This window comes from Eptatretus burgeri, chromosome 2 (genome assembly GCF_056783735.1).
Source record: "Eptatretus burgeri isolate ZD-2024b chromosome 2, Ebu_testis_v1, whole genome shotgun sequence".
Taxonomy (NCBI): Eukaryota; Metazoa; Chordata; class Myxini; order Myxiniformes; family Myxinidae; genus Eptatretus; species Eptatretus burgeri.
The window spans coordinates 34,688,142-34,707,261 of NC_140962.1; the positions used below are offsets into that span (position 1 = coordinate 34,688,142).

A 19,120-nucleotide genomic window follows, 5' to 3' on the forward strand; every position below is an offset into this window, starting at 1 on the left:
GCTCTCAAAATCATCGGAATCTCCCACGATGATGTGGAATCTTTGGGCCTGTTGCTCTTGCATTGCAGATGGATTGGTGGTTTGTCTTCGACAGACTCTTTTCTGGTCCTTTCTGTGGTCTGTCCCCTTCAGGTTTTTCCAAGTCACACCCATTTTGCCACTTATTCACTTCAGGTGAAACTTCCCAAGTCTGGGCTTGCTGCTCTCCTCCACTCATTTGTTTCTCTTGTCTTCTGCCTGTGGAACCAATGTCTTCAGTCTGTTCAATCTCGCTCTTCCCTTTGGTACGTCCATATGGCTGTTCACTACCACCTCAGGTTATCCCCTGTCCATACTCATTTCTTTTTTTTATCCTTATCAATATACCCTTACCTTTCCAGGTTGTTGTTTTTTCCCCCCCCCCCTCTCCCTCCATCCATCTTTCTGTTTATTTGGTCCATTGCTTTATCATCTCTGATTTTTTTTTTTTTTTTTTTTTTTTAATTTCTGTTCTTTCAGCCTCTTCCTTGTGCTTCACCCTTTATCTCGCTTGTTCATTCCCTACCCATGTCTTCTTCCACTCTCATCCCCTCTGTCTTACTCTCATTCCTTAAAGTAATCCCCTGTTATGTCCATTTGCCCACTGTTGGTATGTTTTCCCTCTTTCCACTCACTGTCTCTGGCAAGCCGTTTTGTATTTTTAGGTTGTAGGCTCTCTGCAGCCGCCCAGAGGAGTACCACCAGATGTCTCTTAGCCTTTAGCAGATCATTGCTTATTTTCCAAGCTCTTGGGACAAGCTGCCGGATCGGGAGTTTGTGGGTTTTTATCCCCCGCCGCATGGCGGAAGGGGGATATTGTTGGGAGTTATTTCTTCCTCGCGGGTTGCATTCCTAGTTCTGCAGTTCCTGCGAAGAGGGGTACTGTTGGAGTCAGTTTTCCCACAGGCTTGCCACCAGAGAGCTATCGAGGCCCAAACCTGGGTGCAGCACCCTGGGAGGCATCATCCGGCACACATTCTCGGGTTCCCTTCTCCGCCAGTTCGCGAGTGTTGCTGCACCGAGCACAGGATTCCAGGAAGCCTTTCCTAGGCCCCGAGGTTGCACTTGGTGCCAATTGGAACGCTCCTTGTTTGTCTGCGAAGTTCCCTGAAGCCCGTCACCCCCTCTTTATTTTACTGTGGGCCAATCTTCTGTGGCATCCCCATCCTACATTTTTCCCATCTTTCTTTGCTTTCTCACCCAGGGGACCCCTCTTGGCTTTTGGGCTCTCCTTCTTCCTCTGTTGTGTTAGTAAATGCAATAAAAAATTTCCTGGACCCTCAACACTGCATTATTTATTTATTTTTTAAAGAAGCTTGTATAATCTTGTAAACGTTCTAAATTTTCTAAATAATTCATAAAATAAACAAAAATATGTGACGTGCTAATCATTGGGTCACGTTTCCCCCTTTTCGGTGTTTAAAGCTTACAAGCTTGGAGAAGAGCACGTCTAATGATACTCACTTACCAATATGACGCTTGACCAGTATATTTATGGCTGAAGACGGAAACAAAAGTTTTAATTTGGTGATTAAAAAAATATATATAAAGGATGTTGAAAATACTTTGTCATTCTAAGGAATTGCCTTTTTAATTGCGGTGCATTATCATTATCCCATTTAATTTTTTTAACCATATCTTTATACCGTGATCTATTTCCTTGTCTTGGTGATCATGCTAATTTTTTTTCAGATTTCATCTTACACAATAATTAAATCCTAAACCTGACAGTTTGCAGTTGGGTGAGCTACAAACCTAGCTATTGTACTGGTTAAAAGTTTTCCAAGATGATCACAATTGCAACGTACAGTAGTTGAGGGTTGCCATGGAATTTTTATTTTCAGAAATTGGAGACTTGCAGGAAATGAAATTTCATCCGGATCCGTCCACAACTTTTTGAGATATCCTGTACACAAACAGACAAACAAACACAAATAAACAGAGAGAGGTGAAAACATAACCTCCTTCACCTTTGGTGGTGGAGATAAAAAATTAGCTGAGTTATTTCATGCAGGAAAAGCAATCTAAATTATTAAAGTCCAGTATGTGTAAAAATGGGTCATTGATGAAGTTATCTCCCATTTTTACCTCTACCACCGAAGGTGAAGGAGGTTATGTTTTCACCCCTCTCTGTCTGTCTGTCTGTCTGTCTGTCTGTCTGTCTGTCTGTCTGTCTGTCTGTCTGTCTGTGTGCAGGATATCTCAAAAAGTTGTTGACTGATTCACACAAAACTTGGTGGACAGGTTGGGCATGTGACCATGATGAATTGATTTGATTTTGGTGAAGATCCGGATCTGGATACGACAATTATTTAATATTTAAAGTGATTCTTCACCGTTGAGAGATCGGGTCAAAAACGATGTAGTACTGTATAGCATGATATTTCAAAAATGTAATGGGCCCGATGTGTTCTCGTGGATCAGGCTTTACCTGGCAGAGATGTGCACTCCACCGAGTACCCTTCTCGTTTACACTGTAATATTGAAAAAGCAGGAAAGTTTCACCCATTCATGTTCGATAATCTCAGTTATAATGAACTTGACTTCTTGTTTTAAACTTCTGTTGAAAAAAAAAGGTGAAGAAATAAGTATTTGTACAAGGGAAACAAGAGCAATCATAATTATAGGAATGACCTAGAACGGCACTCGGTAAAGCGCATACCTCCGCCAGGCTAAACAGTTTACAATGTGCATCCAGACCTGAACCAAAATTGAATCGGCTTGTTCTTGTCACCTACCTACCCAACTCATCCAAGTTTTGTCTCAACTCATCCACAACTTTTAAATCATGATGTGTGTGTGTATATATATATATATATATATATATATATATATATATATATATATATATATATATATATATATATATATATATATATATGTATATATATATATATATATATTAATGATGGCATGTTGTATATCATTTTTGGCCCCCTCTCTCAATGCTGAAGACTCGCTTAAATTCTCATATCCGGATCTTCACCAAATTCGAATCGATTTGTCCTCGTCACACGTCCAACTGGCCCAACAAGTTCCATCCGAATCGATCCATAACTTTAAGATATCCTGTTCACAAACAGACTGGGATGAAAACATAACCTTCGTCCACCTTCAGTAGTGGAGGTCATGAATATGAACATGAAACTTGACTCCGTTCCATCCTACACAATATACAGAACCTACAAGTGTCTTGGCTAATGGAAGAGGTTTTAAAAGGAAACGGCTCATCAGAAGTAATATTGTGTATTGCCAGTGATAAGAGAAGGTAAAGTCAATGGGGTGGGGGGGGGGGGGGGGAAACAACAACAAAAAACTGATGCATGAAGAGAGTTTAAACCTAGGATATGATCTCAGGTGACTGAACTTGCACCTGAAATGACTGACTGGACGGCATGATTGGAACGAAGCTGGAAGATTACCAAACAGACTGGAGAAAAAAAAAGCACATAAGAATTGCAGATGAGCTGTCAACTTGGATGTGTGCGGACATTCAAGTCGAGGCTTTGATGAGTATTCAACCAAGAGCGTCTGGAGTGGGACGGATGAGCGAAATGGTCCATGGTACAAACCCAGAGTACATGTCGGGGAGGGAGTTGGGTTGTTGCTGAGTTGCATCTGCCATTGATACACAGAATGAAATGCCAGATGTGATGCAGGGGCCTAAAACATATAACCCTCCCATAGAGGAGTGTAACAGAACTTTGTGACTATCAATGCATCCGCTCGCTCCACTACATGGAGGAAGTTTTTCGTCCAGGGAAGAATTTGATCTCCAATGCCGAAGGAATTGAGAAAGCTTGGTGATCGATGTACATGCCAGACTGTCAAACACTTCAGAGGTATGTAATTAGAGAGACTTCTCTGACTTGCTGTTTTGACTTTCAGGACCTCAGTCCATCATTGATCTGGCAGAGCAGCATATCCAGGCTTGAGTAACTTGGCTGAACACAAAATTGGTGGTGGTGTGTGTATGTGTTTGAGAGAGACACAGACAGGTGTTGTTTTGCTGCCCTTTTTAAATGGAATAACTTTTTCGACCTTGATATAGAAGGTGAGGGACTACGAGACGAGTTAAAGGAATAACAGATCTTGAGACGAGTGCTAATGCTGCCAGGTCCAATTCCAGGTAGGTGGCAAGGCCATCCACTCTGCTCGGGAAAACAGTTACCTGCAAGGGAGGGCGATAGGTGAGTTTTATGTAATGGAGATGAATTTGAGCTTTTGACGCACAAATGCGAATCGTTTTTGATCGTAACGTCGCCATAGCAAGTTAAGTGACTGAGCCTGTGGTTTTACGATTATAATTTGACAGAAGGTTATCTTTACCAGAGATTTTCTCTCCATCAAACAGTCGAGCAAAGTAGTCTTGAATTTGAGGTTTGGGTTTGGAGGAAGCGGAGGGTACGGGCGGTGTTGGAAGGAATGCAGTTTGCTTCACGGCAGGTCAATCGTGCCTTCCCAAATCTCGAAGTCGGCAACACGAGGTGTTTTGTATTCTATTTGCTCGTTTTTATGACTGCTCTTTGTGTTGTATTTATGGGACCGTTAGACATGAAATCGAAATTTTCTGAAAATCTAATTTTCGTGCGACACCTTTTTGGATTATCCTTTTGGATTATCTGGTTGTGATAACCTTGCGAACCTTTGTTTTTGGATTACTGCTTCCTGTAGTGTTGATACCTCCCTTGGTTTGGCTCTTGTATGTTGCTTTGTTGGCATGAGGAAGGTTTTGCCTTGTAAAAAAAAAAAAAATACTGTTATTTATTACCTCGAATACCGAATGTGGACAGAGGTTATGTTTTCACCCCTGTCTGTCTGTCTGTCTGTCTGTCTGTCTGTCTCTTGTCTCTCTGTGTGCAGGATATCTGAAAAAGTTGTGAATGGATTCGCATGAGATTTGATGGACAGGTTGGGTGTGTGACAAGGATGAACTAGTTAAATTTTGGTGAACATCTGAATTCTAGAATTATTTTTTTTTGTAGTGATTCTTCACCATGGAGAGATAGTGCCAAAAATGTTCTGCTTTTTGTGGATGGCACTTTAGTCATCTGTCCCACTGACACAGTGGACTCAATACATGAGGCCATCGGTAAAAACCTTTCCATCGACCAATTTCACCCGTGAAGAGGAGAATGGAGCCCTTCCCTTCCTAGACACACTCTTAACAAGGGATTCCAAAGGAACCCTGAAGGTCACAGTGTACAGAAAGGCCACACACTCCGACCGCTACCTCTATTTCCATTCTTGTCATCCACTGGAGCACAGGAGGTCGGTGATGCGTGCTCTTTTTGAGAGGGTGGGTGAGATACCATCGGCCAGCGAAGACAGGATGAGAGAGGTGAACTATCTTCAGGGTGTTTTGAGGGCTAATGGTTACTTGGACAGCTTGCTACCAAAAAGAACAATTCTACATGGCCCACACAACAACCTGGGACCGAATGAACGACCCAAGGGTTTTTGTGCTCTTCCTTTTATACCAGGTGTATCGCAGGAGGATCAGCAAAGTTTGAATATGGCAGGAGTGAGGGTAAGTTTACAACCGGTCTTCACTCTCAAGAAAGCCCTTATGAGGGTAAAGGACAAGCTACCAAAGGACAGGGCAGGGGTAGTATATGCGGTACCGAATGGTTGTGGAGCCAAGTATATGGGAGATTGCTGACCACCACGAGGCCTTTGAGTGCAATTATCCCTACAGGTCTGCAATTGCCAATCATGGGCTCAAGACAGGACCCACCCCTTTATGGGATAGGGTTAGCATTTTGGGTTCAACCCCGAACAGGACCAGAAGAAGGATTCTGCTTGTAGAGGAAACGATCGATCACGCAGGAGGTGGTGGATTTACCTTTAGCGTTTGGACCTCTCTTGCGTAAATGTACCGGGATTCCCAGACATTGCATGAGGATTCCACTTAGAACGTCACCCGGTTGTTCCATCAGGACAAACCCCCCTCCCACCACCCCACCCCCAACCTCCCTTTCCCCACCTCTTTTTTATTGCACATGGTCATGTTTCCCATTATAATGATATTGTTGTGAATTTATTTATTTTCCTGCATTTAACAGCAGGCTTAATTACACCTGATCATGTTTACTTGCAATGAATGACCGATTATTTCCTGATGTTAGTTGAAGTGTTCTTGGTGTAATCCAATTTGTTTACACAAGTGTGTTGTTTGATCCATTGATATGCTCATGGTTTTTTTTTAAATTTGTTAACGGTCAGCATGCGCGAGCAACCGTGATGCGTGCTTTGATTGGTTGTCCAGATTTCGGTATTTTGGGGAATGGTGTGGCGATTTTATTTATTTATTTTTTTCCCATCACTCTTGAGAAAGGTTAATGCATGCATGTTGTTAATCGAAACGTTGAGTCATTGTTTGTTAAATTAAAGGTTGTTGAATTTACTATGGATTCCTTTGATCGATTGACATGTGTGTGTGTATGTATGTATATATATATTTTTTTGAGCCTGGTGTGTTGGCGCAGTGGTTAGGGCAGCGGCTTGGGATCCAAAAGGTCCCGAGTTCAAGCCCCGTTGGGCCACTGAATTAATACACCAGGGGGTTGACTCAGCCTGTCATCCTTCCGAGGTCGGCGAAATGAGTACCAGTGTACTGGGCCGGTGTATACCCCGGTTAAAATAGGTATGCCATATCCCTGTGTCGTAAGAGGCGACCAGGGTTGCGTCAGGAAGGGCATCCGGCGTAAAACATGTGCCAAATCACGATGCGGATCATACGGATGATCCGCTGTGGCGACCCCTAACGGGAGCAGCCGAAAGAAGAAGAAGATATATATATATATATATTTTTTGTTTTTTCTTTGGGGCTGCAGGTGCCAGTTGAGGCGGAATGAGTGGGCGTTTCCGGCGAGTGACTGGTGGGACATACAACCTGAAAGCGGCAGAGAGCGGGAGGGAACGGGAGGCCCGTGAGAGTGGCAACCTGGCATGCTCCATCTGTCTGCTCGATGGTTCTCTGCAAACCTTCTTCATCAACGTAAGTCAGGAGGCCATGTAAATGCTACCCACGAGTTTTGCACAGTAAAAGGCAATAAAACCTTCACTTACTCCACCTACCAGCAGAAGCACAACACACCGAGCGATTTGGTGAAGTCGAGTGAAAGTGTTTTTTTAAATTTTTTCAAAGCAAAAATAATAACACGCATCATATCAATTCACCTTAAACCCCACCGTTGGATGGCAGGTATATCGAGTTTTATTTTATTTTTGAGACTTGTTACGTTTTTGTGTGCACAAACTATTGAAGCATTGCTCGGCCGTTGCTGTTGGTTGACATGATGTTACTTGTGCTCTATGTGTAGTTATAAAAATTGTCACTGTGGTTTGTTGTGAGATTGCAAACCAAAAACTGTTCAAAGTCCTTCCATAGCCTCTTAAAGTGTTATGCAGTCCTGCTGATATGATGCAAAGCAAGGGTTCCATTGGGCATTCGAAATGTTATATGAATGTGATGCTTGCCGTATTCCAAAGACTTGCAACTTTGTTTTTGTTTTTCAACATGTAGTGCCCTTGGACTTCAACATACAGTTCTTGTTCTATTTGTAGTTCAGAATGTCTATAGCATTAAAATAAAAGTTTTCAGATTGTTCTTTCAGCCACATCCATGTTGCTTGACATCGATGGCCACGCATGTGGGATTTCTAATGTCAAAATGGATAATAGTCACAGGGCGTTGTGTGTGGGGGGGGGGCATGTCTGAGGTTTACGGGGACTGATATAGTCACTCGAAGACAGTCACGAATAGCTCTTGATGCAACGCAGACACATTGTCATGAAGAAGGAACACACAATCGGACAGCATACCTCGATGTTTGTGCTTGATGGCCCGGCACAATTTTAGCATGAGGCTGCTGTAATATTCCCCTGTAATTTGTAGTTTTGAGGCATCTAGTCAATTTATGGGAATTCCTTGGCCTACCAGAATGCTGACGCCATGATCTTGCTAGCTGACGGTTGGGTGCAAGGTTTCTTGGTCTGTGGCGATCTCCTCGGCTTAATATAAATAATACCATTCCTTTCATGCCATGAACACACATTGAGCTGCCGAGGCAGTTTCATTGGCAAGCAGTGCAGTCCTGGACGGGTTGCCACTCTGATGCAGGTTACAATAACCGAATGGTTATTACCCCAGTACATCCATCCATCCATCCATCCATCCATCCATCCATCCATCAGGACCATACTCTGTGCAGAGCATTGGTGCTGCCGAAGCAGACTCCTTGGCTATTGCGCACAATCCTGGATGGGTCGCCACTCCGACACAGGATACCAGCATGCTGGCATTCATTTTGCCGACCTCGGAAGAATGACGGGCAGAGTCAATCCCACCTGGTGTTCATTCAATGAAAAGCAGAGGCTTGAACTCAAGACCCTGAGGTCCCAAGCCAGCAACCATCACTGCTAAGCCAACACTAGGCATCTTCTCCTATGCTTACAATGCACGAATTATAATGTGCTTTTCGGATGTCATCGGTGAAGACGTTTTTATTACCTGTTACCAGATGCGTGTTAAAGTCCACTTCACATGCATCGGGCAGTTTGAGAACATTGTGGCATTATGCCAGCCATTGCCGTCGATTGTGAGTGTTGATGTTTTGGGGAATCCATCTTGCTGAGACCTTGGTCCTGCCCAATTGTTTGTAAATGATGCCGAGTATTATGTCTTAAGGAATTCCAGATTCTATGGATCATTCGGTGACCTTGGCATGGCATTCTTCCATGGTTGATTTGCCTCTATTTGAGCACGTTGTCAGTGTTGTAGCATCTGTCTCCTATCATGAGTTGAGGTCATCTTGAAGCGATTCGCATCCATGCAGGAAATTGGCTGCAAATTTGGTAACCGTAGCACACGAAGGTGCACCTTCCCCACACACGGCTACCATACGTTCGTGGATTTTGGAGATGGCACATTTTCATGTAAACATTTGACACACCGATGCTCAATTTTAATGTTGTATAATGCAGAAACGACAACAATACCATTCACGAAACGATTGTTTTATATTTATATATGTATATATGCAGGTTTATAATGAGCGAAGGAAGTGCTGCTTTCAGATGCAGATGAATAGACCATTCTGAGAACTCTTCAAATCCCCGGCGTTCCTTAGGGAACCACCTTAAGGGCTGACCGAGCACTTTTAACCTGCACTTAAAAAAAAAAAAATGTTTGGCAAGTTGGTAATCCTTGTGGGCATTGTGGTTTTATTATCATATTTTATTATTTCTTCTTCTCTCTGGCTGTTCCAGGAAACGTTGAGAAATGTGCTGCTCCATTCATGGCTTTGCACGATACTGGGTTGGTTGAAAATGTTAATCGTACATCAGCAGCTTGATAAGTTGGCTTCATAGTGGAACAACATTCCAGGCTTCTGAGCATTACTTCGCTGTTAACCATTCACCAGCAGCGTTTGGCACAGTGGGCAGCAATTTGAGAGCGATTTGGACGTAGCAATGCGTTTGCGGAGCTGGCAATCCAATCCAACGGTCCTCCCAAAACTGTACAATGGTAAAATGATGGGAATTACGGAGCATTGCATGAACAGAGGGGCAGGGCAGAGTAGGTTTATGTACCAAACGGTATTTGTGACAAACTGCAGGAAGATATGGCAAATGTTAATGGATGTTGAAAAGACGTTTTTACATTTCTACCTGTGAGAGAGGTTCTGTACTTGCAGGTATATTGCACGACTATGAAGACATTTGCTCTTCAATTTACTTCACGTGAAATGCAAGCATATTGGCACATAGGATTATTTTTGAAAGTGTATGAAAGGATTGATTATTATTATTATTTTTTGAAAGTGAATCGGATTTTTCAAACCGGTGCTCACAAGCATTCAGAATATGACGGGAGCTCAGCCGCCCAGTTTCTATTTCTGTGATACCTTCAACGTCTTGACTTGGAATTGAAAGGATGTGGGATTGCTTATTGTAATCTAAGTTTTAGTGTTTCTTTTCTTTTTATTTTGTTTAATTGTTTTTGCAGTGGTGATATGCCTTGAGGTGAAGTTTATTTGTCCATTATGCTGTTCACGGCCAAGTTCTGCATGTTGGTAATTTTGCGTGGGTTGGACAGGGCACCGTAATGCGATGGGCAGATTGATGTAGGAAATGAATTCCGTGTGTCTGTGTCTGCCTGTACCATATGCCCAGTTGGATTATATCGTTTGGTTTGCTGTTGATTGTGATAGGGCAGCTGCCTGCATGGTGAATAGGGATGATATGATGGACATCATATTAAATGGCCTCATTTGTGGATGCCTAGTTAATAACAGTTATATCCTCTACCCCGATTGTCACGACTGAGATGCAATTTTCTCTCGTGTTCTGAACATTGAAACGGCAATGTTTTGTTCATTCCTTTCACATGGGTAATAAGGTGGTTTGTTTTTGTTTTTGTGATGAAGAAACAAGAGACTGGACAGGTATTGATGGATCAGGTGTCTACGGAGCTGGGCCTCAGCCATCCGGAGTACTTTGGCCTGCAGATACCTACGCAGGGGCGCAGCCCACTTGTATGTACCTTGTTCATCGTGTCATTTTTTTAACGTGATTTTGTTCTTACGTGGCCAGAGTTGTGTGGTTGCTTAACCTTTGACATCTCGGTGGCGGTGTCCATGGTTGGCGGGTTGCACTCCGGTCATGGGAAATATAAACGATTACCGAGATTGTTTACATTTCATTAGTTCAGCAATCGTTACCAGTTGCGCTTAGATCTGTCTGCTTTGCTTTGCAACAACATAAAGCCAACATCAACATGAGGTTTCCGTTGGGTTCGAGTTCTGGCCCGAACTTTAGTTGGCTTGCAAATAATTTTGCTTCATGTTTTGTTGCTCCATAACTGGAGAAAATACTAGAGAATTAAAAAAAAAAAAACTATCGGCAACATTTTTGGACAAGTGGGGTTCGGTGATGTATCGCTATCTCAATATACCGGTGCAATTTTTCATATTGATTTACCGGTGTACCGAAAAAATAAAAATATCGATATCAAAATAAATCTTTAATCACTAGCAAATCGAAGACAGATGTTTACCATCTTTACATACCGTACATGATTTTAAAAGGTTTGTTGCACTCGGCTACACCTGGAACAGTGGAGCGTATGATGTCAAGACGTACCAGGAAATAGGTGCAATAGGTTTTAACTTTTAACCCCCAGCACCCAAGCACCGTACAAGCAATCACGTTTTCCTTTGCCCTTTTCGCTGTTTTTAAAGCAATTGCCAATTGGTTATTTCATATGAATCGAGGGCACTTGAGAAAGCCTGTGCTGATTACCAACATGGCGATCCACGATAGTCATACCAGTCTGTGCTGATTACCGACATGGCACTCCATGACAGCGATACCGGCCTGTGCCGATTACTCGTACTGATCTCGCCTGACAACAAAATCATTTTTGTTGAAGTTGGAAGTAAAATAAGCATTCTCAGCATGGGGGGTGAGCGGGGGGGGGGGGAAACCCGTGTTGGAATACTTACAAAAATTACCTTGTGTCATTGATGAGTACGTCATATATGAATACATCATGGACCATTGGATTACGACATATTTTTCAGACCTGTGTAAAATATATATATATATATATATATATATATATATATATATATATATATATATATATATATATATATATATATATATATATATATATATATATATTTATACTTGATACCGATGGAGGCTATGGATAAGTTTAAGTATGATCGACATTAGGGTGCATCAAATGCCCCCTTTTTTGCGAAAGTTTGAAAAACAACGGTGATAGGACAGATGTGTGCGAATACATGAAAAAACATTTCTCATTTTTTTTTCAGAATTTTCGGTCATCATCTTGGGGGTCCACATCGGGGTCAAAGTTCAGGCACGGAGCTCCTGCACATTTTTCACAATAAGCGTTATTTTTCACTGTATAATGATCAAAACTTGTATCTGGTGGTGAAATAATTCTGACATATCGATGTACTGCTCCTTTGGTGATGTTCCAGTGATGTAGAGCCAATCAAATTTTCCGGAGAAGCGGGAAACTGGTGATTTTTTTTCCCAGAAAAAACAACAAAATAGTAACAAATGCCTCGGTTCTGTCAAATTCACGGCTTTATTACCCAGAATTATGTGTATTCATATCAAGGTACTCGTATAATATCATTAATGATCAAGTTTCAAGCGTTTCCTGAGATTCGGATTCTCTTTCCTGTCATTCTCAGTGACTTGTTGCATATTCTGAAAGTGTTCTTCAGACCTCGCTGCACCGAGACAGTTCGTTCCGAGTTTTATTAGACGTTCAGCTGCATTAGTTACATTGGGTGCTTTGGTTTTAGATTTTGAATCCACATAGGCTGGAAGTGTTGCCCACTCACTCACTTCATACGTTAAGAATGAATCGTCCAGTTCAAGTTCTCGGAACACAAACCAAGAATCAACCGAGACAAAGTCAGATAGGCTAGATGTCAAGTGAATGAATGTCCTTGGAGAAGTGAGGCTTTCCGAAGTCTGTACCAAAGCGCCCAATAGGCAATAGTCCAAGTTCCTCTCTATCAGGCTTGACAGAGATGATACGGTCAGCCAGTCGAAGCTTCTCTGCACCTGGAACATCCTCACTGAATAAGGCTAAGGGCACAAACTCAGCTGTTAAGTACCAAAGATGACACTGTAGAGCTTTGATAGCGGATGCAGAAACCTCGTGGTCCACAGATCCATAGCGTATGAGATCTTTATACAGACACAAATCGTTGTATGGCGCATCAAGAGCTCTCAGGCAAGAGTTCCACCATTTGAAATAAATCAGTGTTGCAAAGTCACAGAATCTTATTATCTTGTGTACCTGGTGTCGTGTTGTGATAACTGCAGTAGGAGATGGAGTACAAATTTGAGTTTCTAACATAGCAATCTTTAGACAATAAATGACTTTTGCCATCCATCGGGCATGGTGCATTGCTCCAGGAAACTGGAGGTCCACTTGTGGTCCGTACTGACCAAGATACATCTCCACTAATTTAGCGAACTCTCTATAGTCATCTCGCTGGTAGGACTGTATGGTCGCAGTGACATTCAGTACTCCTGCTCTCCAGTCATGTATGAGGGATGAATTCTCCTCGCTGAATTTATCAAGATCTAAAATTTTCAAGCTTATTTCACCACTGTGGGGTGCAGCTACAAAATGCTTTTGCATTTTGCATTCGAAATGATCATCTCGGAAAATCGTCCAAACTTTTACATTCATGATCTGCCACGTGTCAAATTCTCCGGGAAAACACATTTTCCTGGAAAAAATACCATTTTCCGGGAAACTGTGCCAACAAATTACAAGCCAACCGTGTTACAAACATCACCAAAGGAGCAGTATGTTGATATGTCAGAATTATTTCACCACCAGACACAAGCTTTGATCACTATACAGTGAAAAATAACACTTATTCTGAAAAATGCGCAGGAGCTGCATTCCTGAACTTTGACCCCGATGTGGACCCCCAAGATGATGACCGAAAATTCTGAAAAAAAAAAGAGAAATGTTTTTTTCATGTATTCCAACACATCTCTCCTATCGCCATTATGTTTTTCAAACTTTCGCAAAAAAGGGGGTGTTTGATGCACCCTAATCGACATTTTACATAAGCAAAACAATGTTGTGATTGAGATTATGAACTTTCTGTTTTTTGGTGTATGTAATTAAATGATGACTACATGTATATTTTTTTCCCCTTTATGTATATTTGGTGACCCTTACCTGCAGAAATGGTTGGATCTTAGCAAGATCATGAAGAAACAACTAATCAGTGAGTAAATGGCTTCCTTGTTAAACTTCTACCATATCCCATTCATGTTTCCTTGTTTTTTTATAATTATTTTATTTAAATGAAAGCATCGATAAAACTGAAGTTTGTGAAGCAGGGTCATTCCATGTCAAATCATCAAAGAATCTGCCGTCATCTCTCAGATTTTTGTAAAACTTTGGGAACCAATTGGGACCCATGAAAAATGGCAAGAACTCAAATATTTTTGCTAACAGCCTCTTAATTAGTGAGATACCGACTAACGAACTTTGGACTAATTAGCACGACGTCGCGAATTCAAATGGCCATATCTCTAAAAGTATAACACCTAGAGAGCTGGTTTTGGTGTCATTTTAAAGGTATTTTCATGCCCTATGAATTTGTCTGGGCAACATTTTCCTACCTCCAACCACAAAAAAGTTATCACAAAATATAAACTTCAATCGTGAATCCCCAAAAAATGTATCCTTCAAATTTCCTCAAATTCATCCCAGAGGTACCTTATGATGTCAAGAAGCTTCCACATAAGTTTTGTGATGGGGCACTCCAATGGTTTCTGAGATATGAGCAATAATGTACATGTACGTATGGCATATAGGTTCGAAAATCAGCATTTGTAATGTATTATACAATCAATAAGTGAGTTCAAGTAAACAGTGTTCACTAACCTGACTTAGGCTTTCAATTTCTTCTTCAATGCAGCAACAGCAGCACTTGATTCTTCCCCTGAGGCACAGTTGAAAATGAAAGTATATGAAACTTCAAAGCAATTGATGGTCGTTCCCTGTGTTCCCTGTCATGGCTAGGTTAGATTGATTGTATAATACATTACAAATGCTGATTTTTCGAACCTATATGCCATACGTACATGTACATTATTGCTCATATCTCAGAAACTATTGGAGTGCTCATCACAAAACTTATGTGGAAGCTTCTTGACATCATAAGGTACCTCTGGGATGAATTTGAGGAAATTTGAAGGATACATTTTTTTGGGGATTCACGATTGAAGTTTATATTTTGTGATAACTTTTTTGTGGTTGGAGGTAGGAAAATGTTGCCCAGACAAATTCATAGGGCATGAAAATGCCTTTAAAATGACACCAATACCAGCTCTCTAGGTGTTATACTTTTAGAGATATGGCCATTTGAATTCACGACGTCGTGCTAATTAGTCCAAAGTTCGTTAGTCTGTATCTCACGAATTAAGAGGCTGTTAGCAAAAATATTTGAGTTCTTGCTGTTTTTCATGGGTCCCAATTGGTTCCCAAAGTTTTGCAAAAATCTGAGATGACTGCAGATTCTTTGATGATTTGACATGGAATGACCCAGCATTGGATTGGGTCGCCTTCATTGTCATCATGGTCGTCCGTAGTTGGAACAGCTGTCAGCCTGTTGTTCTTGCTGGGGTTCTTTTTCAAAATTGAAGGTGTCACCGAAGGTGAGCAGAGGTTGTTTTCACACCTGTCTGTGAGCAGGATATCTCAGAGTTGGAGATGGATTCGGACTACATATGGTGGACAAGTTGTGGGTGTGACAAGGACCAAATTATTTGATTTTGGTGAAGATCTGGATCTGGATACGAGAATATTTTAAAGTGATTCTGTGTGTGTGAGTGCGAGTGTGAGTGAGAGAGAGAGAATCGTACATTATCTAAAAATGTTGTGGACAGATTATGACAACTTGGTGCATGAGTTGGGTAGGTGACAATTTTTTCTGCCAATTGATTATTTGCTCTCCCTTTATTTTTTAAATATTTTTTGCCTTTGTTAAACTTCTATCGTTACCTATGAAACATGTGCTTGTTGAACGCACGTTATTGGCTTTCAGGTTTTTATTTTTTATTAATCGTTCCCCTATGCCTATAGGATAGGGGAAGGATTATTGATATTGTAGGCTTTGTTTTTATAATTGGTGTCCACAATTTTAATGTTGTGTCAAAGTTTTTTGACCCACATGGGTACGAAACCACCATTGGCATTTAGGTTTGTTTTTCTTTCCTTCCTTTTTCTTTCTCCCAATGTCCGAGCTGCATCTCGGATCCGCCTGGGATTTTTGGAATGAAATTTCACATCAATAATTGGATTATTATTGTTGTTGTTGTTGTTATTACCTCCTGTTGGACTTAGTCTGAAACACGGGGGCTTATGGATTTGGTGTCGATTTTTGTGTCGGTGCATGTGTGCGTCCACAACCATATCTTGGACATGTATGGATGGACCGGTTTTTATTCCTACTTGGCGCAAAGACAACACATGATGGTACACATATGCACATCATTTTGTTTTGCGATGCAATCCAAGATGGCTGACTGGCAGCCATTTTAGTTGTAAAAAAACAAAACAAAAAAAAAACCCCATGTTGAACGCATCTCCTCAACTATTTATTGAACAAGCATTTACTGATCTTGTTCAAACTTGTCACACAGTTAACGAATGATTTACATGTGCACGTCATTTCCTTTCGCGATCAGATCCAAAATGGCCGACTGGTGGCCATTTTCTTACTTAAATGTGTCTCCAACCATTTCTCTGACCTGGTCCGATTTTGTTTAAATTTGGCACAAGCACAGTACACGATGGCATACACTTGCACCTAACTTTATTTTGTGATCTGATCAAAGATGGCTGTCTGGTAGACTGGTGGCCATTTTAGTTGTACATAAATATGGTTAACCTTTTAACTCCATACAGCAAAATTGCTAATAATGGGGGCAATGAAATTTTATACCTTTTTTTTTTGTTTTTTTTATTTTATTATTATTATTTTTTTTAAACTTGTTTTCTATTACTGATTGATCAGATATTAATGTGTAAATCTATCTCACAATGTAAACTTTTGTTTTAATTACCGGTCGTATTTTCAGAGGACGCACCATCGCTCTTGATTTTTCAAGTCAAGTATTTTGTCCAGGAGCCTGAAAAGTTGCCGGATGAGCACACAAGGTCAGCCGGGGTTGAACATGTTTGAGTGAATTGCATGTCCATTGTTTGCTTTAAAATCTGGACTATCAGTAAATTTTTAACAAGATCATAATACATGAGCACGTGTTTTTTGTTGTGAACTTGCACTTCATAGGCAGTGCAACATTTGGCCTCTCCCTTCACCGTATGCTATATATATGACAGTTTTACCTATTGTTTAACATTTTGGACACCCTTGGCTCAATCGAATGGTTTTAATTGTGGATTCCTGTGTGTCTCTACATGTACACTTTTAGGTACCTCTTTTTTGTGCACCTGAGACAAGAAATAACGAATAATCGGTGAGTTTGGTCAAGGCTCATGGAAGGGGTTAATATTATTCAATTTGTATCGTTAGCTATGATGCTATGGATTGCAATGCCTTTTTCTAAATTGGAGCATTTCCATGAAGTTACCGGTACCCCAATATGCAGTTTGTATTTTTTACCTGCATTACTATTTGTTGGATTTGTATCCTGTTGCAGCGTTACAATTTGCTCTCGATGATCATGCCCATATTGACTTGACGATGCGTATTTGAGAAGAGAGCTGGATGATTATTCACTTTCTCTCTTCTTTTCTCTTCTCCCATTCCTTATACCAGGCTGGCATGTCCTGAAAAGACTGCTGTGAATCTGGCTGCTTATGTTGTCCAAGGTGAGTTGGTTTTGAGTGCCGAGGGAGGCGTGAAGTCATTTTAGATTTCGACAAATCATGTGACTGACACTGTGACAAAAAATATTTTGTTTGGAAACCAGGGAGACAGGTGTAAGCAAAAAGCTTTATTTTATTTTGAGCAGATTTTTATTCCCTTTGGAATGGTTCTTTGGACTGGTCCTGGGGGATTGGTTCTTAAAAGCTCTTTGTTTTGAGCTGATTTTTGTCTCCTCGGTAACACTTTTAAAAAGCAGTGTAGCAAAAAAATTGAAGCTTGAAGTCTGATTTGCACTGCTGCCCTTAGGGATTGTCATCTTTTCATGCCCTTCATTTGCCAGTGGTACCTATTCCTTTCAAATATTTGTGAGAGTTTGAATCCTGTATTTGGAACACTCAATTCTTTATCTTGCCATGGTGTCTTTCACATGAGTTTGGCATTGTGTGCTGACACTGTAGCCCAATTCCAAATTCCTGTCGACTACCATTGTGAAAGGCAATAGTAAGCCACCGAGTGTATTCTCTTCCTCGAGACTGCTTTGGTAGCACTGATGCTCCAGAAGGAGTATAGACTTTGGATTAGAATCTTAAGTGTACGGTAATCCCCACATTACAGAAATTCACCTTGCAGAAATTTGCAGTAACAGAAATGAAGTAGTAATGACTAAAATTTATATAACGGAAAGCAAAATTCACTACAAGGGAAATTTGGGTAAAATTTGAGTTTTTTTTTTTTGTTTTTTTTTACCCCTCTTCATAAGTTTTACATGCACTACATGACCTGAGAGCAAAAGCACATCATGCACTTCAAGTCAAGTTGCTTATTATATGTGCCCTCAGGTCATATCTTACAATAAGTTAATTCTGTAAGTAAACCTTTGGTAGTCAGCTGTACATAAGTACTGTATTCGTATTACTGTATGGATTTTCGACATTTGATACAATATTCGACTATCGGAACTCATGCTTAAACAAATTATGTCACCTTCTGGGTTTAAATTGGAGAATTTTTGAAGAATTAAATGAATACATGTTACGATCCGCGAAGGAAATCATTTTAAAGTTTCGCTTTTTCACACTCTTAAATATTGTCATCGTATGCATGGGTGTCTGAGCTATAACATGATGTGTGGATGGTTTATGTAGAGCACCCCCACCATCCCTACTCACCATCCATTCCCCTCGCAAACCTCTTCCACTCACTTCCGGCGGGAACTTTTCAGGAGATTTTACACCCTAACCCAAACATCTCAAAGTGCTAAAAGGTTATTGTGGCATAGAAGTGACGTGATTGAAAACATGGAGCACACGCTGACTGTTTGGATTGCAGACCAAACTCAGCGTAATGTGCTGTTAAGCAGTATGCTGATTCAAGAAAAAGCAAAGAGCCTCCACTGTGATATAGTGAAAGGAAAGAGTGTGATGGCTCACAGCCAGAACAGTTTCTTGCTAGTAAAAGAATGGTTCGAATGTTTCAAACGCTAGAAGACTGCACAATGTCAAGACGATGGGCGAACCGGCCAGTGCTGATGTGCGAACCCAAGGTTCACAACCACTCCGCACTCACCTCCTCCCTCCCTCCAACCACCACACATGCCGTCATTGTCAGTCAAACAGCCTTTTTCTTTTTGCTCACTCTATCAGTTTATTTTTACATTTTATATTGAAGTCGACAAGCAAAAC

At 41.0% G+C, this 19,120-nt stretch overlaps 2 protein-coding genes and 1 long non-coding RNA gene across 9 annotated transcripts in view; 2 read left to right on the forward strand and 1 right to left on the reverse strand.

The window, feature by feature from the left end:
- LOC147031777 (ras-related protein M-Ras-like) overlaps positions 1-7,018 on the forward strand; it is a 787,730-nt gene extending 780,712 nt beyond the window's left edge. For all 7 annotated transcript variants that reach the window (XM_085867509.1, XM_085867520.1, XM_085867522.1 and 4 more), the window contains one exon: positions 6,855-7,018. The gene's annotated coding sequence lies outside the window, so the exon portion shown is untranslated. The remainder of the gene's footprint in view (positions 1-6,854) is intronic.
- The window catches only part of PTPN4 (protein tyrosine phosphatase non-receptor type 4), a 98,659-nt gene continuing 86,393 nt past the window's right edge, over positions 6,855-19,120 (forward strand). The window contains exons 1-6 of the mRNA XM_085867537.1: positions 6,855-7,018; positions 10,452-10,559; positions 13,781-13,823; positions 16,687-16,765; positions 17,041-17,085; positions 17,388-17,440. Coding sequence (XP_085723663.1) covers positions 6,872-7,018; positions 10,452-10,559; positions 13,781-13,823; positions 16,687-16,765; positions 17,041-17,085; positions 17,388-17,440 — 475 coding nt within the window. The 5' untranslated portion in view covers positions 6,855-6,871. The remainder of the gene's footprint in view (positions 7,019-10,451; positions 10,560-13,780; positions 13,824-16,686; positions 16,766-17,040; positions 17,086-17,387; positions 17,441-19,120) is intronic.
- On the reverse strand, positions 9,019-18,731 carry LOC147031781 (uncharacterized). The gene is made up of 3 exons (XR_015054402.1): positions 18,608-18,731; positions 14,489-14,546; positions 9,019-9,540 (listed from the first exon to the last, which is right to left on the reverse strand). It is a non-coding gene; the product is annotated as an uncharacterized LOC147031781 (long non-coding RNA).